The sequence below is a fragment of the Tympanuchus pallidicinctus genome, unplaced genomic scaffold (genome assembly GCF_026119805.1).
Source record: "Tympanuchus pallidicinctus isolate F22 unplaced genomic scaffold, pur_lepc_1.0 scaffold8, whole genome shotgun sequence".
NCBI classification, from domain to species: Eukaryota; Metazoa; Chordata; class Aves; order Galliformes; family Phasianidae; genus Tympanuchus; species Tympanuchus pallidicinctus.
The window spans coordinates 55,097,824-55,124,551 of NW_026294802.1; the positions used below are offsets into that span (position 1 = coordinate 55,097,824).

The 26,728-nt window shown below is 50.4% G+C and overlaps 1 protein-coding gene across 5 annotated transcripts; it reads left to right on the plus strand.

Annotated features, from left to right (window-relative positions):
* Nucleotides 1-1,843: 1,843 nt before the first annotated feature.
* ADGRD2 (adhesion G protein-coupled receptor D2) lies at nucleotides 1,844-26,680 on the plus strand. Of its 5 annotated transcripts, none has more exons than XM_052668138.1 (26): nucleotides 1,844-2,390; nucleotides 3,811-3,882; nucleotides 3,970-4,033; nucleotides 4,264-4,494; nucleotides 4,568-5,221; nucleotides 5,837-5,935; nucleotides 6,415-6,500; nucleotides 6,886-7,167; nucleotides 8,333-8,444; nucleotides 8,623-8,757; nucleotides 9,053-9,173; nucleotides 9,780-9,885; nucleotides 10,146-10,201; nucleotides 10,640-10,766; nucleotides 10,877-10,980; nucleotides 11,611-11,713; nucleotides 12,052-12,205; nucleotides 13,029-13,162; nucleotides 13,778-13,893; nucleotides 15,071-15,191; nucleotides 18,887-18,928; nucleotides 19,131-19,184; nucleotides 19,549-19,690; nucleotides 20,235-20,293; nucleotides 22,202-22,232; nucleotides 25,475-26,680. In XM_052668138.1, exons 2-26 carry the CDS (start codon nucleotides 3,841-3,843, stop codon nucleotides 25,480-25,482), a joined length of 3,183 nt encoding a protein of 1,060 aa, XP_052524098.1. In that variant the 5' UTR covers nucleotides 1,844-2,390; nucleotides 3,811-3,840; the 3' UTR covers nucleotides 25,483-26,680. The 5 variants fall into 5 exon arrangements, with proteins under 5 accessions (XP_052524098.1, XP_052524099.1, XP_052524096.1 ...); XM_052668139.1 differs by having other exon boundaries at nucleotides 25,489-26,680; XM_052668136.1 differs by lacking the exon at nucleotides 25,475-26,680 and adding an exon at nucleotides 23,290-25,452.
* Nucleotides 26,681-26,728: the final 48 nt, after the last annotated feature.

Consider the following 26,728-nt stretch of genomic DNA (forward strand, 5'->3'; position numbering starts at 1 on the left):
CTAAGGTTCAAATCCTTATCTGTGTGCTCACAACTGTTCCCTTTCACGTACTCAGAGAAGAAGTAACTGCTTTACTTTCCTTTCTGAATAATAAACAGTGAGACAGTTCAAGATGGTTTGTAAGGATGGAGGGTGTTGTTTCAGGTCCTCCCAAGCCCTATGGCAAGTGCCCCTTGCAGAAGCAAAGGGAAACCCCCATAAGCAGATAAGTAAGGATACCAAGGGATCTTTGAACTGCAGAACTGAACTGTAGTGTTCATTTCAGTGTGAGACATCGGCACAAACAGCAGCAACTGTTTTTTGGATTTGTGAAACTGAAATAATTAGTGGGCAGGAGGTAGGTCTGAATCTTCTCTCCCAGTGCCTTCTAAGTCAGCACTTGACAAGCCCTGTTTCTAATGAATCTAATTCAAACAAACAAAATTTGGGATGCAATAAACTCAGCGAGGAGGAGCTGAGTCAGAGAGGTGACCAGTTTTGTGCAATAAAAGGTGGGGAAAATAAACAAATATCACACTGGAATAACACCTACAGCTGGGCTAGGGAGATGTTTTGAAGGATAACTCCAGAGGGGACAGGCTTGCAACATGACCTAGTGATCTTTGACACACACATCACTTTGTTCCATTTTTCAATACATCTTATTTGGACACATGGCTTTCTACTCCACTTGGCAACTATTTGATTTATGAAGATTAACGTGTTCCTGGCCCGTGTGCTGGGAAGCCCTTCGTGGGTTGTGTGAAAGATGTGCCTCGAGGGTGGTAGATCAGGGTTTACTAGCTGGTAAGGATAACACTTCCTAAAATGCACCTGAGCTGATTTTTTTAATTGACTACGTGTAAACAGAATTGCAACCTATTTATAAATAAGCTAACTCAGAGTGACAGCATCACCCAAGCTGCACGACACATTTTGCCCCTTGCTCATCTGCTTATTAAGGAGATTTGCAGGCATTAAAAGTACACTGGAATTTCAGCATCTTACTGTCCTGAGGTCATACCTCTGCTTGCCAAGGTCTTTTTGCACTGGACGGACATCTCTTAACACTAAGAACTTTGTTATTTCTAATTGATTTTGGGATGTATGGAATGAAGGCTGACTTTAGGAACTGCAGATGCCTTAAGGAGACAGCTGACTGTCTTGAGTATTTGTTTTGTGTGAATTAGTGCAGATACAATGATGAATTACCAGAACTGGCGGGGATGACTCTGCTGCCATGGCAAGAAGCAAACAGATGCCAAATACCAGCTTTCATGTGGTTGGAGCTGCTGCTCTTCCTTTACAACGCCTATGAAGCATTCTTGACAAAGCTTGCTAGAGCCGACCTTGATTCCTTCCAAAGCATAGTGTGTGATTATAGGAATTAGTTCAAAGTCAAACCCAAAGAACATGTGCAGACGAGGTTGCAAACTCAGGCAGCATTCACTGAGCACTGGAAACTTTTCTTCACCTCTGCACATGCAGAGAGGATGCTGTCTGTAATAAAGAGGAGTGAGGGTGGAGGCCGTGGTCTGGATTCTAGTTCTAACTCTATCAGGGAACTACAGTTAATCCCATTGCAAAAAGTTGGTTAACTCAATCTGAAGCACGGGCATAAATAAGGTAATTTGCATAAATAAAGTAATTTGCTATCTGCTGGGTAACTGCTCTTATTAAACTTTATCTAGCTGCAAGTTTGAAAAGTGCTTTGCACTTTTTCACCAGAAGGTCCCCGGGCTGGACTCGGATGCTGCTCCCTCCATCATCGAGCAGGGTTGGCAGAGCTGCCGGGCGCTGCAGAGCCCCTCGGGGCGGCCCTGGACGCTGTGTGCCGCTGTGTGCGCCATGGCCGCTTCCCAACTGGCAGCGGTGACTAAGCAGCCCCGAGCAGCTGTCTCAAAGGTCCATTCTTCTCTGAGAGATTTATTGCGGCAAGCAGAGGCGCTGAGATGTGATAATTGCCTTCATTCCCGGACGAAGACCCTGAAGAACAAAACCCAGTTGCCCGTGAATCCATGGTGTGATTCAAGCATTCGCAGAGAGGGAGGAGTGGGAACTGCGCGCCTGTTGCTGTAGCAGAAGTGAATGGGCATTAATCATAAGGGCAGCTCGGCCCTGCGAGGCGGCTGCAGCGCTGCCCATGGCGCTGCCCGTGGCCCTCCAGCCCTCGCCTGCTCCGCGCTGGCCTGATCCGGCCCTGGGGCTGCTGCGGGGATCCCGGCGCTGAGGGGATGCCACGACGTGAAGCTGGGGGACGTCACTCCAGGGTTGCGCCGACGGTGCCGCCGGGGCTCCTGTCTCTCGTGAGCCTGTCGCACTCCGCGCCGCGGTCATCCCTTTAGGGCCGATCTTCACGCGGATCTCCTGAGCACGCTCCTGTTCGACGCTCGCTGCTAGAAGGATCCCCGGTAATTCCCCACTGCCTCTTTTTTCTTGCCAGGGCCAGGGACCAGCTTTCCTGCAGTAGCTTTACCGGGACTTTCACGGAGCGGCGACTGCCTGGAAAGAGCTCCCTCCAGCATGCGGGTTGGGGCGCGGGGCGCGCGGAGAGCCGGCTCCGTTGCGGGGGTCGGAGCCAGCTCCGCCCGGGGCTCCGCGTCGCCACCGCCGTTCGGGCGCCGGTGCGCGTCACGGGTGAGGCCGGCGGCTGGGCGCTCTGCGGGGGGGACTGCGGGGTGCGGGCGGCGGGGTGCGGAGCGCGGTGTCCCCGCGGGGCAGAGCGGGCCGCCCCCCGCTTCAGCAGGGCGGTGATGCCGAGCCCCGCTGCCCGCCCCGCTGCCGCCCCGTCCTCCTCGACGGCAGTGGCGGAGCTGTCCCTCTCACCCGCCCCGCATCGCTACCAGCTCCCCGTATCCCGCTTATTTCACTGCCCCCGCTCCAAACTTCCCCGGTAGCACTGTCGGGCGGGGAGCTGTGCGCTCTGCTCGTAAGGGTTTTCAAGCTTTTTTGATGAAAAAGAATCGGTACAAGTTCACCAAAGATACCTAGGGATACCCTGCTTTGGCAGGGGGGTTGGACTCGATGATCTCTGGAGATCCTTTCCAACCCCTACACTTCTGTGATTCTGTGATTCTGATTCTGTAAAGTCGCTGCTGAACCATTTCAGAACGTCGTCAGAGTCAGGGCTTCAGAGCACATCTCCTTAGTCCCTTAGCAGCAAAGTGCTTTTACTGCAGTTTTACTGTACACACAGTGCAGCGAGAGCCTCACTGGGGTCAAAGAGATTTCTCGCAGCTCGCCGTGTCACTGCTGAGAGACAGCTGTAGGGCTTGTTTGCCCTGAAGGTCGCACTGCCAGTTCCCATGTTTGTCTCTTTACAAACCCTTATCTACGCCCTTGCTGGCTTTATGTGGCCTTGCACTCCAATTTCTGGAGCAGGATGCCCTGCACAGACAGGTGTTACACTATGGTGGATGGGGCTGCAGGTCAGCAGGAACTGTGCCAGAGCTGTGTTCCCTCGGACTTTAAAAGAGATGTGAAAAGCTACCCGTGAGTTGGCACTGCTTAACGATGTAATTATGATGGCTCTTTTATTTAGTTAATGCAGATAAAGAGGTTAACTTGCCCGTCTATTGATATCACACATCCATATATGTTTTATCATTAATTACTCTGTATCCTGGAAACAGATGTTAGACTGATACCTTCTGTTCTTCAAGGAGAACTGAGAACTGGTGGGACAACATCCAGGAAAGGTGCCTCAGAGAGCCCTTTTCTTGGTTTGAATTCCAGACTTTCTGAGAATAACAGCCCTGCTCCATGGATTGTCTTTCTGCAGAATGCTTCTGCCTCTGCAGTGCACCTCCAGTAATATCTTGTTTGTTCTAGCAAGGGCTGAAAGCTTGCCAGTTGGTCAGCATGAGAGACTTGAGACCTGATTCTTGGTTCTTCAGCTTTCTGGTGAGCTTTGCAATAATTTTAATAATGTGAATATTTGAGACAGTGTTGGTGCTTTATGGGAGTGTTACAGAACAGCCTTCCCAACAGGTTGGCAGTCTATCCAGGAGCCTCTTTGCCTCTGCAGCTCTTGCTGAGAATCAGACTTCTAAAGGTGAGTGTTCTCATCAGAACTGCTGTTTTTACAAGCAATATTCAGCACAGAGCAACAATGCATTAAAAGTGTTCCACTGCAGAAGTGAAAGTAAAAAAACTTATCTGAGTATTTTGTAGCTAAAGTTACATTCGTGCAGCCAACTGCGCTGCCTTCTGCCCATCACTGTGCATCCTGCAGGCTGGCTGTTGCTTCCTAAGGCACACGCTCCACTCTGTTTTTTCCTTCAGATTTTGCTCCTGTTATGATAGAGACCTTGAGACACATGTATGAATACGTGCCCACTGCTTTGGACTGGTGGCATGCAGAGAGGTTCTGTGACCAGCGCTTTGCTCAGCTGCTTTTTGAGCCCCCAGACAGCGAGCAATCATCCTTCAGCAAACTGCTGCAGTCCCACCACATCAGAGGTTCTGTCTGGCTGAACGAAAGGGACGGGGTCCTGCACAAACCAAAATGGAGACGTGAGTATAAGTGGAAGATGAAGAAGAATCATATGCAAAACTTGCTCATGCCAGCTGGAATTTCTCTTTCTAGGGAACCATATTGTGCCAGTCCTGGTGTTTGGAGTCAAAACAGACACAAAATATGTGAAGGTGCTCTCTGACTTCCCAGTGCTGCCTGCTGTCACAGCCTGTGCCCATCTCCAGTGGGACACCAGGACTCAGGAGATTGCTACTGTCTTTTCCTATGCTGTGCCAGCTTTTATTAACGAATTCCAGCTCCGTGGCTTTGTTGATGAGGAAGGCTTTGTCAGATTTGCTCTCATTGTCCATGGGCACCATTCCCCATACCTGCCTGTGTTCCGTGCGGATGGACAGTGGCATCACTTCTGTGTGACATGGCAGCAGGAAAATGGGACCTGGGCCATCTATGCTGATGGTAAAAGGAGGGCATCGGCCAGCGGCCTGTGTACTGCAGGGTTGGCTGCCCCTCAGGCCATCTACGGCCAGGGCACTTTCATAATTGGGCAGGATCAAGATTCCCTGGGGGGCACCTTCAAGGCAAAAGAGTCCTTCAGTGGGAACATCACAGACTTGCATATCTGGCAGAAAGTCCTGAGCACGGAGCAGATTGAGAATGTTCGGTCGTGCTGGATGGTAGAACAAGAGCTTGTGTTTGGGTGGAGCTTGAATGCTCTGGAGATTGAAAGCACTGTTGAGGAAGTGACTGCACAGTTTCTTTGCCCAGGTAAGTCCTCCCTTCCTCTGCATGAGGTCAGCAAGGGATGGCCTGAGAAACAAATCCTGTCCTCGGTGAGGGAACTTTTGCAGTGTGTGGAGACCATCTCCTTTGGGAAGGAAAGTGCAAGGAGATTCAGAGCTGGGATGAGCAATTTCCAAATTGTCCTTAGAGCCATAACTCTCATGAAACCCTTGGTCATTGAAAACCCCTGCAGTCACCCTAGCAAAGATAGCTGCTCTGATGCCCTGAGCTAATGAAACTCATTCTCTCTTCCATGAGAAATGCTTACTTGGCAGTGATGGTGTTTCTGGGGTTTGCATACCTGGTGTTTCCATGGGCTGCTGGGGATGGGGTCTGTCTGTCAACCAGATTGGTTTGGCAGTCCTGATAACATATGAGCTCAGGACCTGGCATTGCCACCTCCTCCAATTTTTTCTGGGTGCTAGAAGCACCTTGGGCCCAGTCTCTGCACTGCTCCAGCAAAGCAGTGCAACTAGTTTCAGAGCAGTTCACAGCTTTTGTCTTCAACAGAGCTCACGGCTTGCTTACAGGAAGCAAGATCTGCTTGGGCATGGCGTGTCTTTGGGGAGCGGTGGGCCTTCTGTTTGTGTGTTTCTACAGGGCCTGTTGAAGAATGTCGAGTTTTTGAAGTTGGCAGCAGCGCATTCCGTCACACGTCTTGTTTGCAATCTTTGCCTTTTATCTGTCGCTACAGAAAGGGTACGGCATCTGTTATCTATTCGTTCATTGGTTCCACAGCATTCATTCCTGGGGGTCCAAGCTAGGCTCATAGTCAGCAGTGGGGAGGCCCAGTGTCTGATCTGAAGAGACTACACAGAAAATGTGCCCTAGCAGTGACTTTGCTAAGTCAGTATGTGGTCTGATGCATTATACTGTTACTCACCAGTGAAGTGGTCCTTATAAAGTTATGTGGCTTCTGGATACCATGCTGCAGGGTGCTTCCTAATTCCAGCATCTCCAGACGTGGTGGGGGGAGTGGGGAGGAGACAAAGGCGTTGTGCTGTCTCTCCAGATGGGATCTTGTACTAGAAATAAAATGCAGCTGTGAGGTCTCCTTGTCCTGGATGTCTTACGAGCTCAGCCAGCATCTGAGAGCATTCCCCAGCTTTTGAGCAGAGCATATGTCAGCCACACTGCTAGACAGAACAGCTATGGTTATGCTTTTGTTTTCTTCTCAGATGCATATTGGCAATTGAAAAAAGCTCAGCTGGAATCCAGCCATTTGCTTGTCAGCCATGTGAACACACTTGCAAAGAGGATGGTGGTGAGTCCTGCAGCAGCTGATGGCTTCAGGGCACTGTGAGCAGCAGGAGCTGTTGAGGTTGCTGATTTCTGCTGTTATTTGACAAAACTTTGCTAAAAATTATGCCTGTGGCCTCTTCCAAGCTGCTGTTGGAGAATGCAACCAGCACAGCTGTAACTTGTGCTGTGATTAAGCAAACTGTGGCTTTGGGTTGGATGAGGTTGAGGGGGACAAAAGTGTTCAAAATGTCAGGGCAGAGCTCCTTGCCCTGAGGTGTGCCAGCTGGTGGTGTTAGGGTTAGGGCACGCAATGTGTTGCTCGTGGTCCCAGCACACTGCATAGCTGGCAGTTGGGCAGAGATCACAGCTCTGCACTGACCTAAGCTATGCTGATTTCCTTTCCACAGCAGATTCCTGAGAACATCTTCACAAGTAATGTCCGAGACATGAACCTCTCTGTCGCTCTCGGTACTCTTGATGTCCTGGCAACTGTTCTGAGGAAAGAAAAGACACCTGTGGCATCCTCTGACCTCCTCATGGTGCTTCAGTTACTAAAGGAAGTTGCTGACGTGGAAGTCCAGGAGAGAGAGGAGCTGGAGATGCTGGAGCAGTTGGGCCAATATTACATGGAAGTGACTGAGTTAATCCTGGAAGAGCAGAATATTGAAACGTGGTCATCCATCAGCCAGGTGATGTGCCAGCTGCGTGCCTCATCAGCTCATTTGCTCTGTGTGCAGGTCCTTGGCTTGCAGTATGACTGTGGGCTGAAGACTTCTTTGCATAGTCGCGTGTCCTTTATGGCCATACTCTGGAGCTCCAGTAACCGCAGTGAGGATGGGCACACAGCCTTTGTGCCAGCTCAGAGAAGGGTTCTCTCCAAAGGCCAGCTCGGCTCTTTCAAGCTTCTCCACTTTGACAGCCCAGATTTGCAGAATTGCACACAGTTTGCGGACTCTGGCGCTATGCAGATTCCTTGTTCCCACATCCTTCTGTCTCTGGCAGGGCATTTCCAGTTTGTTGTATTTTCCATAAGTGGCTGCCAAGAAGTTGTCTATCACCAGACCCCATACTGTTCAAATCACCATCAAACTTTATGTGAGGAATTTCCATCATCCCACCCCCGTTAGGATTTTCTTCACTGGCTTTTTCCCTTCTCACACGGGTCTTTTTTACAGCTCACATGTATTTGTATGGCCCACAATCTCCACCTGTCTCTGGGAAAACTGTGACAGAGCTCAGCCAGGCCAGCGCTTCAGAACTGAGCCAGCATGGGGAGGGAGCCAGGAACCTCCAGAGATGAAAGGATGCTGGATAGTTTGTGTCCACAATTACTCACAGCTTCCTGATAGTGGCATAAAACCAGCCCTGGCTCAGCGTAGGTGGTGTAGGAGATGTATCTGCAAAAGGAGGAAGGACCTGATTGTTGTTGCTGGGAGGTCTTTGACTGTGCACAGCGGTGGCACCTGTGCTGCAGTTGGGCCAGTCACCATCTCGCCTCCAGTGGTAAAACCTTTTCAGGGTCATTTCACGGTTTCACCAAAATTCAGGAGTCTGATCTAAAATGCAGTTTGTTTCTTTGCTTCCCAGAAGCTTCTTTATTTGTTTGCTTTCTGTTTAGTGGCTATTTATGAACACTGGCAAGTTTCCCTGCTTGCAAGTCTTTTCACCACTGCTGAAGGAACTGGGAATGTATGCCTTTGAAGAGGACTTACTAGAAAAGCAAAGCAAAAGTGCTAAGCCCCTACATCTCTTCTTCTGACAAAGACTAAGCACTCGTGAAAACTATTGTGAGGTGTGAGAACTGTGAATTAGCAGTGCAGGTGCTGACTTCTGTTATTCTCTGCATGTTTCCAGGCTGTCGGAGGGCCTATGGCTGTTGTTGAGCTCTGTGACAGAGTGGTGTCACTTCTGGCCCCACTGCTGACTTCAGGGAGGACAAAGATCAGAATCCAGCATCAAAATATTGGTGAGTGGCAGTGTGAGGTGCAGAGAACAGGGGAGCATCTCACAGGGACCTGGCTCAGGGTCCATCTGCTGCTGTGACTCTTGGCTGTGGTTATAATATCCTGACAGCTTTTTGCTGCACAGCAGCTCTGGACAAAGGCTGAACTCTGTTTCAGTGCCTGACTTTGCCTCTGCTACAGGGATAGAGGTCAGGAAGCTGGAGCTGAGCAGTCAGCAGCTGAGCAGTGAGACATACCTGATCCAGAGTCCTGAGGAGGACAGGCCTGACTTCATTGAAATCCCTGTTGAAGAGATTCAAAGATTGAAAGCCAAAGGTAGGCCACGAAGCCTGCTGTTTGCGGGTTCTTCCTGTGGCACTTCTGCAGCACATTCAGCAGGAAGGGTCTTTACTCTGCCCACAGGCTGTCTGGAGGAGCACATGGAGGAGACACACTCCATGAAAGGGTGAGGGGCAGTGGGAGAGGTTATCTGGAGCTTCTCCACAGGCACAGCTTGGAGGTGGGGGAGCACAACACACACAGCATTGTGCATCCAGTCCTGGGGCAGCAGTGCTGAGACCTGGGTTGCCCTGTGTGCCTGCACCCATCCTACAGTGCTCTCTCTGCCCAGGTCTCCGCAGGGTCACAGTGAAGAACATGTGGTTTGGCTACAGCTCCCTGCAGCACTGCCTGCCCGGCCCAGGCAGCAGGGCTGCCTTTCAAGACGTGGCTGCCTCCGATGGAGGACAGAAGTGAGTGAAGCAGAAACCCCCTTGCACCAGTGGGGTAGGGGAGAGTCCATTTTGAAGTCCGTTTCTTGAGTTTCTCAGCGCCTCTCCTTTGGGCTAACATCCACCCTGCTCCATCCCATCCCAGTCACCTTCACCCCTAGATTTCCAGGGAGGCAAATAGAAAGGGGCCCAGCAGTCAGGGCTCTGGGGAGGCAAAGACGCCTCTACGCGTCCCGGCCCGAGTTGTGCTGTGGCAGCACGTGCTACGTGCACCACAACGTCCCCTGCGTGCTTTTGGGAAAGAGCTTCTCCGCTGGGTGAGTTAGGGACTGCGGGACTGCTGCGCTGACCGTCAGGAGCACAGCCGGGGTGCGGAGCCCCGCAGCCGGACGGAGCTCCTGACCGCCAGGGGGCGACGGCTGCCCGCGCATCTGCCGCTCGGCCCGGCGCTCCGCTACGGCGCTGCTCGCGGCCCCCGCGCGGCTGCTCCGAGCCTCGCTGCTGGAGCGCGGGGCTTTTTGTTCGCCGGCGGGTCGGAGCACCGCGCGCCCTGTCTCGTATGAAGCGCGGTCCTGTTTTCTGAGCACGCCCGGTGGCGCTCTCTGAGCAGCGTGCTTTCCCTCGCAGGGACCTGAGCACTGCGGTGGGCACTGCTGTGATTTCATCCACCGTGCTCAGCGATTACCAGGAGATAAGCACTTCTGTGCGCTACCATCTGCAGCACCATACCCAGGTACATCCCCCACCTCAGCTAGGAGCACGGCACAGCCAAACCCCCAGGCAGTGCCATGAGCTTGCCCAAGGCCTCCAGAACTCTTGGGCTCTGTGTGTCCCACACCCAGCTCTTACCTTGCCCTCCGTTTTCCCCGGGAGGTGATGTCTCACACTGACAGCCCTTGCTCTGCTACACTGCAGCCTGGCAAACGGCTGTCACAAGTCTGCATCGCATGCATGTGTGGCTGTGCAACCTCTTCTTTTCCATCTCTCCTGCAGGACCTGCCTGATAAGCTGGTGGGGCCCATCTGTGCCTTCTGGAACTTCAGCATCAGGTGCCTTGCTCTTGTTCAGGTCACCAGATTTATAAGATTTTATTTTCACTGCAAAAACAAACATAACAGCATAAATGTAAAGGTAAAAAGTAAGGATCTGTAATTCTCTCACATCTGCTATCTGCTGGAATAGAGTTCTCTCCTTTAGAAAAGTCACTCAAAAGCAAGTGACTTTTAATGAGGTATGTACAACTAAAATGGTCAGCCTTGATTTGTTACCTACCAGAAAGGCTCGTAGGTACACAAGCATTCAGGACAATTTTCCTGTGCAAGCCTACTGAATAAGGCAAACCTGCTGAGACCAAACCACTAGAAGTGCCATCTGTTACCCTCTTCTTCCTCATTGCAACTCCACATGAAATTCCCTCAGTGCCTTGGCTTTCTGTTAAAGTTGCCAGTCATTTTAATATGTTTTCATTTTCTTTTGCCACATGTTAGCCCGGATGCTGGTGGGATGTGGTCAACAGCTGGCTGCTCTGTGGTGACATCTCTCCCAGATTCCACTGTCTGTTTCTGCAACCACACCACAAACTTCGCTGTGCTGCTGCAAGTGTATGAGATAAAGGTGAGCAAGCAGCCTTTCTCAACTGATCTGTGGGGTGGGTGCAGGAATTGCAAGTAGCACAATGTTAATTCACGGGGGTTTTGCCTTTTGTTGTTCCATGACTGGGGCAGAGGACCACCAAGGAGGAGCTCACACTACAAACCTTGACTTTTATCGGATGTGGAGTTTCCTTTTGTGCCCTGCTTGTTACCTTCATTTTATTCTTGGTGGTTGGGTAAGAGGAGTTATTACTTGTGGCCTTTGTATAGTTTTTGTTTGATATTTTGCCTCAGTACAAGTGCAGAAAGGGCAGCTTGTCAGTGTCAAGTTCTGTTGATGGGCGGGGGAGAGCTGGGGAGCTGCAGTCGGTTGCTGGCAGCAGAGGGTAGGGAAAGGAGAGGCTGGCATTGCCTATGGAGGGGATGCAATACTGTGGTTTCCATGGAGATATTTACATGAGCTGTGCTCACACCTCAGTGCCCGTGGAAAGGCATTTATCAGACAAACATTGTTTCCCATAAAAGCTGCTCCGGTAGAGCTAATTTTTATGAAATAAACAGTGCAAGGACTGTTTCTGACTCAGCAAGCACAGAGATCTGCCCTGTGAGAGTATAGCAGTGAATCCTCCACCTACTCCCTGCCTGTCCCTCAGAGCACTGGCCAAGGGCTGAGCTGAGTGCTTCCCAGCACCAAGTGCTTGTGCACTGTGGCAGTCCTTTGCCTCTTTGGACTGTCATCTTTGCAGTGAATAGTAGAAAGATCACACATTATCCAGGCAGGTCTGCACAGCCCAGCAAGCACCCTTCAGAACACTTCAAATCCTTTCACTTGCCTGCAGCTGAGGTCTTCATGTCTCCTCCCCCAGTGTCCCCAAGAATGAACGAACAACTGTACACAAGAACCTGATCTTTGCATTAGCTGCAGCAGAAGCTCTGCTCATGTTCAGTGAATTGGCCAAGACCAACCAGGTAAGCTCACTAAAACATACCCTCACAGGACCAGTTTCCCTCGCAGGACCAGTCCTGCTGAGGTGTTATCATCAGCAGAGCTAACAGAAGTTTAATTCCTTCTATTAACATTTCATTAGCTACCTGTAGTTTGCATCTAGGAAAGAATTGTGACTCTGTGTTTGAAGTGTGCAATTTGTCAGGAAAGTTCACCTCTTGCTTCTTACCACAAAAGCCTTCAGGAAATACAAGCAGTTGTAGAACAGCAATGTAGGTTTTGCAGTTTTCTTCCTGGATGCACATTCTCGGAATTTTCCAGAGGACTTTTCTTCCTGAAGGAGCATGTGATTTCTCTCCAGGTGCTGTGTTTTCTGGTCACTGCCTTCCTTCATCTCTCATTCATGGCAGCCTTCTCGTGGATGCTGGTTGAGGGGCTTCTCCTGTGGAGTAAGGTGGTAGCAGTCAACATGAGTGAAGACAGGAGAATGAAGTTCTACTACGCGACAGGCTGGGGTATCTACAGATTCCTCTGCACTGCAGACTCAGAAACATGCATCAATTATTTTCTATAGCAAACGTTTCAGAAAATAGGAGAAATTCCCCCAGAAGTGGTGCAGTCAGACCAATGCTTGGCTTGGCTCAATATGAGGGCCTGCTGTCACTTGTTCCTCAGAGGCTTTCATACCCTAATGTATCAAATCACCACTCTCAAGATGTAAGCTGAAAAGCATTTCTGTTATTTCTCTAAAACCAAGGGTTCAATACAAAGAACAAGAGGAAGAAGCTCGTGGTAAATTCTTGTAGAGAATCGCTATTGTATTTGTTATTAAAATATAGTTATGTTCTTGATTAAGCAGTCTTCATTCTGCGTGATTCCTTTGGGTGCATAAAATTCATTGGAATAAACAGATTTATATTGAAGAGAAGCCTTTTTAGGTCAGTGCACCTTGCAAAACACATACCTGGTTGCATACTGAAAAAGTAGTTACAGTATTTTGCATTGTTTTATGTTTTTGATCGTCCATTTTGTTAAAACAGCAGTCTGAGTAAATTACTTTGGTCAGGGCTCAGGATTTGTAATGCTTTATATCTACAAAAAGTGATGCTGACAGCATATAAATCTGGTCTTGTAGAGCTGGGGCAGATTTCAGCTGTAGTAAATTCACATTGTAGTGGGGTTTGGGAGGCTGAGCTGGCTCATGCTGCAGCATGTTGGGTCATGGGGGTTTTGAAGCAATTTTCTAGAGCTCAGCTGATCTGCTCGGGTCATACTTGCTTTTTCTGGGTTCTAATTTATTTTATCTTTTTATTTATACGTATTTTTTAATTTGTGCAGGCCTTCCAGCCATTATCGTGGGTGTGACCCTTGCAACTTCCTTCAATAACTATGTGGCAGACAACCACTGCTGGCTGAATGTTCAGACCAATATCATCTGGGCCTTTGTTGGGCCTGTTCTCTTCATCCTGGCAGTAAGTGCCAAAGCCTTCCTGGCAGGTCTGATTCCTGCATCCTGGTTTGAGGAAAGCACTGCAGAGTCAGCAGTCCCAGCACTTCTGCAGCTAAATGCTTGCTCACTGGCTTTCCTGGTGGTTTTTGAGTTGGGAATTTTTGTTAAACTTCACACATAGTTCCACAAGTCTTTTCAATCAAAACAGATTTTTTTATATTAAAAAATAGTTAATAAAATTGTGTTGACTAGTTTCTGTTTTGTCTGGGATGGTGATAAATGTGTAGGCTAAATGTGACTTCACCTTAAATAAAGATCTGCTCATCATATGGGAATATCATCCTTGAAGTAGTTGTCAGTATCACAGCAGAACAACACGGCAGCAGAAAAAGGTGCAGCGTTGAAGGAGGCTAAAGCAGCCTCTTACCAAGACATTCCGTGGGAGAGGTTTTGAGATCAGTTTTTACAGACCTGATACTTGTGCTGATAACCCTATAAGGTATTTCATTTTTCTCAGGAGCGATAACACGTCTCTTCACATTCTGAAAATTAGTTACTGACTTCCCAGAAAAGAGTCTCACCTCACTGGAGTTCAGATCACTGAAGCTTAATGGGTCTGCTGGCTCTTTTCTGACAGGTGAACACCTTTGTGCTTTTCCGGGTGGTGGTGGTGACTGTGTCCAGTGCTCGCAGGAGGGCAAAGATGCTGACACCCAACAGCAGCCTGGAGAACCAGATTGGAATACAAATATGGTAAGCAGATCACAGCACTGGCTGAAGGAGTATAGAATGAAATGGAAATGCTGTTAAACCGAGGGTCTTTGTCTCACTGCATGTGATGACAGACTGAGTTGAAGCTGTCTGGATAGAAAGGATTTTCTCCTCTAGAGTGGCTGAGCATCGCTCAAAGGCAGTTCCTCTGCTGGACTCTTAACCACTGAGAACATTAATTCTCTGTGCTGCTGAGCAGCTTGCTGTCAGGTGTGCAGACATCCTGTAAAACAGTAACTACAGGGAAGTGAGGGAGCAGCCTCAAGTGTTTCCAGGAGCCAAGGGACATGAAGTGCCTGGTTTCCTGGAATTTCACAGAGATCCGAGTCAAAAAAGGGAGTCCTTTCCACAGAACTTTGTGGTTCAAAGTCATTACTTCCATAGCACTTGTACACGCTTACCAGAAGATGTACCCAGTATAGGAGCTTTGGGCTATTTATCTTAATAAAAAGTATTTTCTAAATGCTTGGGACTTGGTGGATTGAAAGGAACCCTGGCAGCAATTACATGGGGAAGGAGAGGCAACATGGACTTCTGTAATCAGTTAATGTAGGGAGACCTCTAAAAACTGCTGCTTGAGTCACTACTTTATCATCTCTATGGATTTTTATTGTTGTTAGCTGGCGCCAGATACCCCTGCTAGACACGCATTGTTCCCCTCTATCATAAATAAATTTTCCCGAAATTACAGAGGCACAAAGATAGGGCAGTGCAGGAGGGCAGGGTGACATCCATGTGCTTGTAAAACAACTACAGAAGCCCTTCTTGTAGCAGCAACTCCAGGGGAATAGCTATTTTCTCATGGCTAATGACGTCAAAGAGCTCCCTTCTTATTAATTCTCAATGATAAAAAAAGAGCAAGGCTGGCACATCGCAGGCTGGGAAGTGAAGTGTTTGGTTTTTCTCCTCTAATTTTGCTTGCAAAGGAATGTTTCATTGCAACCATCTTGGGTGCTGCTTGCTCAGCACCTCGTCAGAGACGCTTGTTGGGGGTACAGAGCCGTCTCCTGGGTAAAAACAAGGAGAGCTCTCTTCTAAACTGCAAAATACAGGGCAGAGTGCTCCAGAACCCACAGTGTTCCACAGCCTAGTATGGTGCCAGTGCAATGCTTCTGCTTTTAAACATGCCCAAGTAACTCTGAGCTTTACTTTCTGACAGGGCCACAGCCAAACCCATCTTGGTGCTGCTGCCTGTGCTGGGACTGACATGGGTGTGTGGGATCCTTGTCCACCTCAGCATCATTTGGGCCTACGTCTTCATCGTGCTTAACTCCCTCCAGGTGAGTCCTGCACCACCTTCATCCTCACCTCACAGCCAAGCAGGTACCTGCTGTTTCTCGTGCTGCAGTGCAATCCACCTGCATTACCAGCTGGGAAACTTTGTCAGGCTTGAAGTCCAGCCCAAGTTTCCCAAATTGTTGTGCTATTTTATCTGGAGAAACTTAAGCTCCTGCTCCCAAGATATGCAAGATATGCCCTGTGCAACACATCCATCTGATGTCCCCTCTGCACCAGCCTCTGGAGTGTCCTACTGGTGCTACATCTTTCTGGTTCAAATCTTATATCTTACGTTAGGGAACTTCATTTTTCTTCCAACTTTACTGTTTCTTCAAAAGAAGAAAACTTTAACCAGTGTTTAAGTGATTAAGAAAGCAAAGTAAATTGTATTAGTTACAGCAGCAAGGAGTGCTTTGTTCTGCACTGAGGTGGAATTATTCTCATGACCTCAGGAGGCTGAGCCTCAGGGACACATAGTGACAAAATATCATAAGGGCTTGCTGAATTGCCACGTGCAATTCAAAGCATCAACAACCTGGCTGACAAAGCATTCCAAACCTTGAAAGAAAGCAGCTGTAGATGGAGCTAGAGAAGCACTAAACACCACTGCTCCTGATATTTGCAGGAGAGATAGTTATCCCAAGGCAAAAGGGAGGCATCTTCACAGACAGGTAGTTCCTGGCAGCAAAGAATCTACATGGCCTCAGCCCAGCCCCAGGTACAAAGACTGGACCAGTCCAAATAACATCAGCGTTCACCCACAGTCAGTTCTGTGGCTTTGTACTAGATACTCACATGTCTATTTTTCAGAATCCCTTGCCCAGTTCTTGAAGGCAGATTTTATTCCAGGGGATCCAATTCAAGAGTAATTGGTTACTATACTCCAAGCCATTGAAATTTTGGTTGTAGAAGTCCTCCATCTGTCTCTATGTTTTGGATGCTGTCATGCAACGGAAAGCACAGCAATGATAGCAGAGATAGCAGGTAGCAACATCCACCTTGGGTGAGATAGGAGAAGAGATGGTAGCTGGATAAAGATTTGTTTTCTTCCTTTGCTTTCTAAGTTACTGCTTCTTTTGTTTTTCTTCTTTCTCCTAATACTCAGTGTGAGTCTGGTTGTGTGGGCAAACTGTCAAGGGTTTGCCCATGAATATGCAGTGCTTGTTTGCCTTCTACTCCTTCTTTGCTAAGTTCAGGTCAATTTGGAAATTACCCTAGAAAAGGAATTTTGATGCTGGCGGGCAACTGTGGAATTGAGAAAAAGCTGGGATAAAAACGTCGTATTTCAGCTCCTTTTCTGGCTGGCCTATTGAGGACAGCTTCTATAGATCGCCTTAGGATTTCCTCTAAGGCTGGCGTGCTTCTTTATGTGCTGGTGTTGTACTGGAAAGTTCTGCTGCTGTAGTTGTTTGTTTGACTGCTTTCTATTTAGCTGAGGAAAGTGAAGACTGTTTTCAAGGTTACTCTGTGCATTGACACCACACCTGGCAGCTCCTCCTCCAGCCAGGCAGCATGAGAGCTCAGCCCAGCAAGAAGCAGCATCGTGAGGTGCTGCGCCCCAGGGAGCTGCAGTGCTGTGGCCAAAACCTGACCAAGATGAGCCAGCAGTCCCTGTCCTGCCCAGCTAACAAGGCAAGAAACCCGTAATTGGTCAATGCAGCCCCTCTGCTATCACCATGAGATCGGAGCTGGGGTCAGCCCAGGGCTCCTGTTTTGCCCAATTCTGCTGATACTGTGAGGGCTTCACACCTCTGCCACCACAGGAGAAACCAGCTGGAAAAGCCTTGCAAGGCATTGGGCTGTGAAATCCGAGTGAGACAGATGCAGGAAAAAGCTGTTTCTATGTGCTTCACTGACAGCTTACCCTTGCTTTACATCGCTGGGCACCTGCTGAGCACCAGCAGCAGAGCCGGCTGCCCAGAACTGAACCGGGCTGACAGAGTGGGGAAGGGACCCCAGTGCCACGAGCTGTCCTGATACAGGTGGGATGACTGGGGGTGCTCTGGTTGCTCCTGGGGTGCCCCCCTCCAGCTCTGACCCTGCCCCACAGCCTTGACCCCGGCAGCACACAGTCAGAATGAGGTGCTGCCCTTCCTGCCGCTGTGCCCTGCCTGTGGCACGGCCTCGGGCCGGCTGCCTTTATTCCTGAAGCTATTTCATGTATCTCCTACTCATCCAGCAGTTCCTGGGACAAATCTGGAGGACTGCACAGCACTGTGCTGAGTAGTTATTCCCCAGTGATGGCTGCTTGCTTCTTTGACCCCTCCCTGAGTGGAGCCGGAGCTGCTCGTGATGGCGGCCGCTGAGGAAGATGGCGGCTCTGCTTTGCTGGGGAGGAGGCGGCGTGGGCAGCAGCAGGGCAAGAGCAGCTCCTCTGGTGCAGCCCTGCGCCACAGCTCTGCTTCCGCCCGCCACTGCAGCTGGGCCTCCTCTTCTTCCTTGCTTTCCTCCCCGCTGACCTCAGCGCTCCCTCCCCCACTCCACTTTCCTACAGAATGATTATTTCAAGGAAGACCTGCCTTGGCAGCCTGGCCAGAAATCTGCTCTGGAGGAGTGACCAGCGTTGTTGTCTGAAGGACAGGTCGTGGCACGGCGCCAGGGTATTGCTACCATTACGCCTGCCAAGAGCTCGCAGATGAAGAGCGAGGCTCATTGAAGACAAGATGGATTACTTTTCTTGCTGCAGCTGATTTATCTAGCTGCGATAACAAACACCCTACAGATATAACATAAATCTGGTGGACCAGATAGGGCTGCCTTAAGGCCAAAATTGTTGGTCTGGAGCTGTAATTAGCCCCTGGCTGTGGCCTCCAGGTGGTGCTCGCTCCGGGCTGTGCCCAGAGTCCTTCCCGCTGTGCAGCTTGTGTGAGACACGAGCTGTGGGTTAGAACAGAGCTTTGGGCTGTGGCACGGCATTTGGTTGCTTGCTGGTGCCCAGTACTTTCATACAGGAGCACCAGTTTGGTGGGAGGGAGGGGGGCCAAGACCGTGCATCCCGAGCCATGGGGTGCCGGTCTGGGAAGGTTTTACCCAGGCTGCAGAAAGCCTCTGAATCAATACCCCCTAAACATGCATCAGAGGCTCCCGCTGGCACGCAGTGGTCTGTCACTACACGGGACAGAGGAATTGTCCACAGCATCACGCTGCGTTTTGTGGGAGGATGGCCCAGGTCCCCGTCCATGGGCTCAGCGGGAAGGGAGTGCTCCTTCCTGGACTTCAGTTTCCCTTGCAACAAATTCCTGGTGGTTTCTGTTTCTGAGATCTGAAGGAGGTGTTTCTGGAGGGATTTTGCATGCATGAGTGAAGAGGAGTGTGGGAGAGTGTAGGGTGAGGGGAGCAGCGGTGCCCAGCTGGAGATGCCGGCTCCCCCTAAATGACTCCAGAGAGGCACAAAGCAACTTCTGCCGAGTGCCTGAACTGCTGCTGAGAGGTGAGATAGAGGGAGAGGAAAAGGAAGAGGGACTGGAACAGAAACCTCCTCTCCTTTGGACTCTCTGTGAAGAAACTTTTCTCGGGCTTGACTTTAGGAATGCTCTTCTAGCCCAGCTTTCCCCTGGTTGTGCCATGCCCAGTGTCTGCCTCTTCCCCTTAGCCTCATCCTCAACTGTTCTAATACGCATCAAACTCATTTCCTCCCATGGAAAGTAGCAGCAAAGCAGCTGTACATCTCTAACTTTCTGTGTTCTCTCCTTTTCAGGGCCTTTATATATTCCTGGTCTATGCAATCTATAACAGTGAGGTAAGAGATACACCTGACTGAGGCTTTGTCACTCTTCAGAGTAGCAGTGAAGCAGTAGCTGGGATTGTAGTTGATGCAACAGAGGGCATAGCACAGACTGTGCTTCTGGGATAGCTATTGCTTTTTGTCTGTGTCTTGCTGGAGGATGTCTTGCTCTGCTTGAGTTGCTGTGTCCCTCTGTAATGTCCTTGCTCTTCTTCAGGTGCGGAATGCCATCCAGAGGATGAAGGACAAGAAAAAAGCACTCTCATTCACAGTAAGTCACAAAGAAGCTTTGCTGCCCCCCTTTGTTCATCCTTCACCCGTCATAGGAGGGCCCTAGCAACGTATATTTGGGCTCCTTTAAGGGGATAATGTTGGAAAGAAGTCTTATTTTCCTTCCCACTTGTCCTGTGTAGGAAGAACAGAGGCTGGTTCCTTTCTTTGCAGTCTTGTTGGACAATGCAGACCCAAGATCATCAACCAAGATTAGGAGACAGCCTTCTGCACCGGGGTGGGATGAGAGCTCATGTCCCAGGGGAAGCAGTGTAGATCAAACCAATCTTTAAAGTTGGATCTGGATCCAGTAAATACACATGTTACAGTTTTCACTGACCTGAATTCCTTCCTTGTCACTGCAGAACTGCTCTCATCCCATCAACTACTTATCAAGTCCAAGGAACACCACCTCCTGGGAGACTGGGAAACCAAGTCCTGCAGCAGTGAGTGCCTCTTCAAACCCTGTGCAGAAAGACCCTCCAGTGAAGAACATCACCAACAGAGGTAAGGAGAGTTGTCACTGCTGTTGGCCCAGACTCTATCATGAGACCACAGTTTATCCCAAGGCTTGAATATTGGTATGCATTCACTTGGCAGGGCGCTGAACCCATTTGCACATTGGGCCCGTGTGAGCACACAGGGTGAGCACAGCATGGGATGAAGGGTTCCCAGGGAAAGCAAGGGACTATCAGCACGTGGGTCTCAGAGGGATCAGGGCTGTCCCTGTGGGCTGGCTGAGCATGAGCAAGGGGTTCTCATAACTGCATTATGCAGCATTGCCCTATTTTCAGTCAAGAATACATGTTTGTGTCTAAAAATGGATTTCCTAGAGGAGACTAGGTGAAGGTGGTGATGGGAAATAGGTTTCTGAGCTTTAGGGAAAAAAGGTGTTGCATGCTACATCCAGTTTGTGGGTGCAAGAATATACTTGCAATTATGGCTGGCCCTTTGGTTCAGTGGATGATGTTTAGGGAGTGCAAAGTTTATTGGTAAAGCATGAATATTTCTATTCCAATCTCCAAACTCACTGTGCTGCTTTGTCCCCTAGGCAACTTTGGAGGCAAAATTCCCATGGGGATTTCATCAATCATGGCACCAGAGAGACCGGTAGGTAATGCCTTCTGATATTCGTCCACCTTCAGCCACACAGAGAGCGCAGTGGGGAGGAAACCCCCAGAGCGGACGTTTTCAAGGAGAGCACTCCCCTCTGAGCTGTGGGGAACTGGACCTGCTGCTGCTCTGTTCCCCGCTGCACTCAGGGCTTGCAGCCCCTCTCCTGGAGAGGAGCGTGGTGGAAGGGTGATCTATGGCATGGGATATAAATGAACAGAAGCTAGTGATATTGAGTTTGTAAAGCAGTGAGCAGAGGATGGTTCAGAACAAGGCAGGAGGCTTCCAGCAGGGGTTTGCTGTCTGTGCAGCAGCCAGGTTGTATCCAACCAAGGAGGGCTGCCCAGTGTTCTGCAGCCATTTCACTTCCCTGGCAGACGCCTGATGCAGAGCTCAGCAAGGTATGGCCTAAAGTGGAGAACAATTTAAATTTGACTACTCTGATACCACTTCCATCTCCCACTATTGAAATGATCATCAGTCCTTGTGCACTTGACTTACAAGTGCTGTAATTTCCTCAGAATAAAATCCAACTACTTTCGTATAAGGCTCTCACTGAAGGATCTCTCTCTCCCTCTCTAATATTTATCCTTTGAAAACCTGTGTCACATAGACAGCTCTTATTTATCCAATAGATAATACTTCTATAGCTGGCATATCATTTTGAAGCCACTCAATAAAATCCATATTTTCATCTCCCGTGATTTATACTGCGGTTAATGCCATTCCTCCTTCGTGCTAAACACCGACCAGAATTCGCAGGTGATGCTTTTCTCAGCCAGCCAGGTGTTTGCTGTGTAAACTGGGAGCAGAGTTAAGCTCTCTGGCACAAAACGCGAGACGTGGGCTAAAGAGATTAGCCCAGAGGCCTGAGTTGTCTAATGCAAGGGGTATTAGGAGGCAGATTTCCTAAATGCCAAGGCCATGGCATTTCCTAGCAAGCAAAGACAGAAACTGTTTTCCTCTGTATGAGGGTCACCTAGGACTTTAGTGTGTCATTGCTGCTTAAACATTTCATTTTCAATGTATTTGTTTCCTTGCTAACGAAGGTGCGCTCAGCAGCGTGCAGCAGGCCAGGCTGGTGCCTGCATCCTGGGGGGCAAGGATGGGCACAGCACTGTGCCCCATGCCAACCTCTGCCCCTGTGGAGCCATGAGCCCCACACTGCTGAGCGGCTCTGTGCAGCATCAGGCCCTGGCAGTGGGGTTGGCAGGGCACAGGGCCCTGCGTCGTGCCACCCCCGGGGGCTAATGGGCACTGCTTGCTGCGTTACATAAGTCAGTGCTGTTTTCCTGCTCCCTGCCAAAGTGAGTCATGTAACTCTCTGGAGGAGCTGTGAATTAAGAATGCCGCTGGCAGCTGCACAATAGTTTGGATGAAGAGAGGATGCTACTTAAAAACGTTTGAAAACACTTAAAACGACAAAACACCAAGCAAGTGAAGATACAAACACAGACAAGATGTTCTTTGTGTTTCAGCTTTTTAAAACGTTGTTTGGTGATGTTTATTGTTGTGGGGCTGGGAGCAGGAATTTCACACCTTGGAGCGTTAACCATCACTTGGGCACATGGAAGAAGTTTATGTGCGGACTTTTCCACGCACAAGGAAGTTCTCTCTGCTCTGCTCCTGGTTTTCACAATGCTTCTAGCAAGTGCCCAGGCTGCAGGTCACACCAGGGCTGGGGCTGAGCAGCGGAGCTGCCAAGAGGTGCAGTGAGTTGCAGGGAGCCCTGCAGAGCACCCATCTCTGTGGGGCTGGGTGCAGGCACTGCAGGAGCTCGCTTGCAAAAGAGGGCAGCTTGGTGCTGTGAGGAGCCTTGCTGGCCTTGGAGGGGGGTCTGGGGGTTCCAGCCATGCAGCAGACTGACCCGTGCTTTCTGCTAACAAATGTTCTCCCCTCTTTCAGGCTGTAGAGCTGACAGCATTCAAATCCTCAGGTAACGTTTCCTTCTTCGTCTTCAATTTATTTTATGCCAATACTCCTTTCTCTGATTGCATTGTGAAGCAGTGGAGGGTGGAGGGCGGGTTATTTTGCTCAGAGTGTAGGAAGTGTTTTATTTCCATCATGCCTTGGTGGCTGCAGTCCTGGCAAAGTGTGAGGCATGCCCTGCAGCAGGGGTGAGGAGCAGGGTGTGCCCGGAGGCCCTGCAGAGCTCGGCCATAGCTGCTCATCTCCCAGCACCCATGTGGCTTTTTCCAGCGTCTCTGCAGCCTTCCTGCTGCCTCCACCTGTCTGCAATTTGCTGCGCACCAGTGAAGCTGCAGCTCACAGACTGGAAGGCAGCAGCCATGCAACAGATGCGTGCAGGCACCGGGCAGCAGTGGGAAGGGTCCAGCACCCTGGGCTGCTTGGCTAGATTCAGGTTGCTTCCAGGGGTGGCCGCAGCTCTTTAATGCCACAGGGTATTGCAAAGCAACAGCTGCTGCAGGAATCATGGGCGGGCGTTAGGAGCAACTTGCTCCTGGAGAAGGGAAGCCAGGAAAGATGGGGTGTTCAGACAGGGATGGATTTATGAGCTTAAAAGCAGCCATTTAGCTTCTTCTGTTTCAGGTTGTAGAAAGGCCAATGTCACCATGAAGGTGGGTAGAGCTGAAAACAGAAATCCCTTCTAAGCCCCAGACCTTTGCTGGGCTGCAGTGCTGGGGGGGCTGGCAGCAGCTCAGCTCCCTGCCCTGCTTTGGGCAGGTCCTCGACTCCTCTGCACACAGGTGCAGTGTATTTTGTTTTGTTTTATTTTTTATCTGTCACTGATGAGTACTGCAAGCACTCTCAATGCAGTCTCTCGATGGGGTCACTCAAGCAGACAGTGCAGGGAAGAAGCAGCAGGGATGGATTGATACTATTTTTTCTGCGTTGTTACATTTTCTTTTGTCAAGGGATGCAGTGCATTAGCAGGTTCTGATTTTGCTCCATATTAAGTGTCTAAGCAGGGCAAGCTTAGACTGTTTTCGAGAAGATGCCACCCAGAAGCCTTACAGCTTTCCTCCCCACAGTGGACACATGAACGAGGCAGACAGCAGTGTTTGGGAGTAAACGTGCTGCAGTCCCAGGCTCAGCACTGTGCACGCTGAGCACGTGCACTGGTGCATCTCAGCCTCACCTGCTCCTGCCTATTTTAATGAGCCACATGTGTAATTAAACTCCAGCTGTGTAAAGAGGTGGGCTGTTTAGCTTGTTTTTGCTTTCTCAGGTAAGCCCCCAGCATATGTTTAAAAAAAACGCACAGCCCTGAGCACATGGAAGGGAGCCTCGCAGTGCCATGCCTTTGGGGTTAGGAGAACTGGCAGGGCCCATGCAGAAGCTGGCCAGTCCTGGGGCCTGGCTTGGTGCCTCCCCTCTCCCTGGGTCACCAACCACACAACTGCAGGGGAAGCGACAGCTGAAGCGGCCCACGTGCACACAGCTCCCTGCGAGCCTGGAGAGCAGCTCTGCTCGCACCTGGGGCCACGGCTTGGGCTGTGCTTCAGCCTGAGGGTGACGGAGAAGATCTCCTTGAACCAGAAGAGCCCTCCTCTCACACTTGTGTGCGTGTAAGGCAGCGAGCACAGTGCTGTGCTGCTCTGCAACGAGGCGCAGGACTCAAAGATAAGTGCTTCCAGCCATTAAACATGTGAAGTACAAGGCAGCAGTGTCCAGCTGCAGCAATGCTGGGATGACCCCAGGGCAGGGCAGCATTGCACATGGTCGTCTCAGCTTGTTTGGCAGAACAAAATGCTGTGTAGCTCTTGGGGAAAACAGCTGCCGGGGAAGCAAGCCGTAGTCCTCTGTGTTTGATGGTGATTGAGAGACAAATCGTCTGAATACTCTCTTCTGTTTGTTTTCTCCCCAAATAGTTTAATGCGAGAGATGTACTTTGCCCCATGTGTGTTTATTTGAAAACTTCCAGCCAGCTCTAATGCAGATTGTCATGGTGCCAGCAGCAGGCCTGCAGGAGGTTATGCAAAGATGCAGGAGGATACCGCCTGCCCCTGCCTGAACCAGGAGATCTCGTGGGCAGGAGGGAGGAAGCTGGGGGCTGGCAGGACCTGCTTGCAGCTGCCCAGCAGAGCGGTGCTGGGCCTGGGGTGGCATCCATCTGCCTCGCCCCGTTGCAGTAATTGAGTGCAGCCATGCTCTTGCTACCCATGCAAGGGTCACCAGTGGGGTTCGTGGTGCAAGACAGAAGGGCTCAGGGCAGCACTTTGCTGTGTGTGAGGGTGAAGGCAGATTGAGCCCAGGTAAAGGCCCAGCCAGGTTCAGGAGCACACAGCATGCTGTTCAGCAGGGTGGCTGCGGCACAGGCAGGCTGGGGCTGAGTGCTGCCCCCACAGCCCTCCCTCTCTCTCACCCCCAATATTCGGTCTCCCCTTCCAAGGACTCAATTCACTCGGAGGGGCCGCGTGCTTTTCGCAGTAATGAGCTCCAGCCCAGCTGTACAAAGATGTGCGTTGCATGGAGCACTCTGCTCAGATTCATTACACCCATTATGCAAGAAGGGGATGGCTGGGGGGATTCACATGTTTGCACAAACAATAAGTGCTGTCTTCCTTGTCTTGGTGAACAAGAGCTCCAAGAGGCCTCCACATCCTCCATCTCTTCAAGTGATGGCTTCTTTGTTTCCCCACGATAATTTCATTATTCGGTTTGAATACATTTATATGTTGCTAAGCCACACATAGCAACATGGATCTTGTTTCCACGGGCCAGCCTTTCTGTGATCAATATTGAGTATTTCTGCAACTCTCGCAATACTGCCTTCAGTAGGATTTCTTTTAAAATAATGGGGAAATGGTGGATCTCAGGGATCTGCAGCCAGCCAGGCACTGAGCGTGCCATGGGTGCTGGGGAAATGCCAACCCACTGGGCTGCCCTGTCCCTCCCTGCCCTGGGTGCTGCTGTCCCTCCCAGCTGGGCAGAGAGGGCCCTGTACCTTGATGGGGGAAGCGCAGCCCAGGCAGAATCAGTGCTCTCTTCCACAATACCATTGGTATATACATTAAATCTTGCTGAAACCTTTATTCGGTGCATTCAGAGCTGGCGGTGCCCTGTGCAGTGTGTCTGGTGTATGTCACTGCTGAGCAGCTGAAGGAGAAGTCTGCCTGCTCTCTGCCTGTGCCCCAGGACCCCAGCAGGGCAGTGGGGAGCCACCCTGCCCTTCTCACAGCCAGTGCGGCTCAATCCATCTCTCTTTTGCTTTAGGTTTCTGAGAGGAGGTTTCTGAGTGCCATGAAACTGGTGGTTCTTCAAACAGCCAGGAGGATGGTGGGCAGAGGAGCTGCTTCCCATGGAGGGCTGCTAACTGTGCTTCTGAGCATCATGAAAGCCACGGCAGGACAGGGGCTGCATGGGGTTCTCACAGGGCCATTGGGCTCCGTGTGCTGCTGAAGGCACTCCACACATCCCCAGCACCACATTGCTGCCAGCACTGGTTGTGCCACTACCAGAGCTGGTTTCACTTGGAGGATGTGGTGTGGGACGCACTGTGCCCAGGCCTGTGCCCACACAGGGGGAGAGCATCGCTCTGCAGGGCAGGATTGGTGCTGGGCTGCATGGGAAGCATAGGCATCAGGGAAGACGGCAGCTCGCTTCAATTCTTTTCTAAACCAGCTGACTTTAATAGCTTCTTTGGCTGTGTTTTGGACAAGAAAATCTCCCTTCTCCTCCTGGTTTCCCATCTGGCTGGTTGCTCCCCCCTCCAGCTGCTGTTATGTACTCCCTCCATTCTGTGCCTTGGACTGCTTCTCCTGTTACTTTATAGTGTGTAGAGCGCATGAAACGTGGGTTTTTTTGCTGGTTATGATGACAGTAAATGCTGATTTTTAAAGGCAGCCTTCTCTCCCTGTAATTTGTCCCTGGGAACAGTTCCGTGGGCACGTGCGATAGCTTCACAGGTTGGAAGTGGTGCAGGGCTGCAATGCGAGGGATCGGGGCTCTGTGATCCCACGGGCTGGCTGTCCCATCACGCTGTGTTCCTTCCTTGGTCTCAGCACAGCTTGTGCCGGATGGCATTTATTTATTGATGGAAACCGCAGCCCTCAAAACATCTCTGTACTGGCCAAAAACCACAATCTGGGTGCAGAAATACCACTTCTGGTGTCAGCATTTCCAGCTGTCGGGGGCAGGGGAGTCCCTGCTCGGGGCTCTGCCAGTGGCACTGCCTTCACAGCCATTGCTTGATGCTCTGCTGAGGTTTTGCTCCCTCCCTCAGCACATGGCATTGCCCATTGCCTCCTAAATGCTATAATTCTCAAGCTTATTTGCAAAACATACTCAGAGTTGCTATGGCAATTACAGCAGCACTTGGAATCAGGTCCTGAGTCACTGATGCCCTCCTATTGAGCCACAGCAGTGGTCCCCTCCTGCTGGGGTCCCACGGGATGGGGGCTGGGGGCTGAGCAGAGCCCTGGGGTGAGGAGGAGCAGCGGCACCAGAAAGGAGTGTCAGAAATACAAT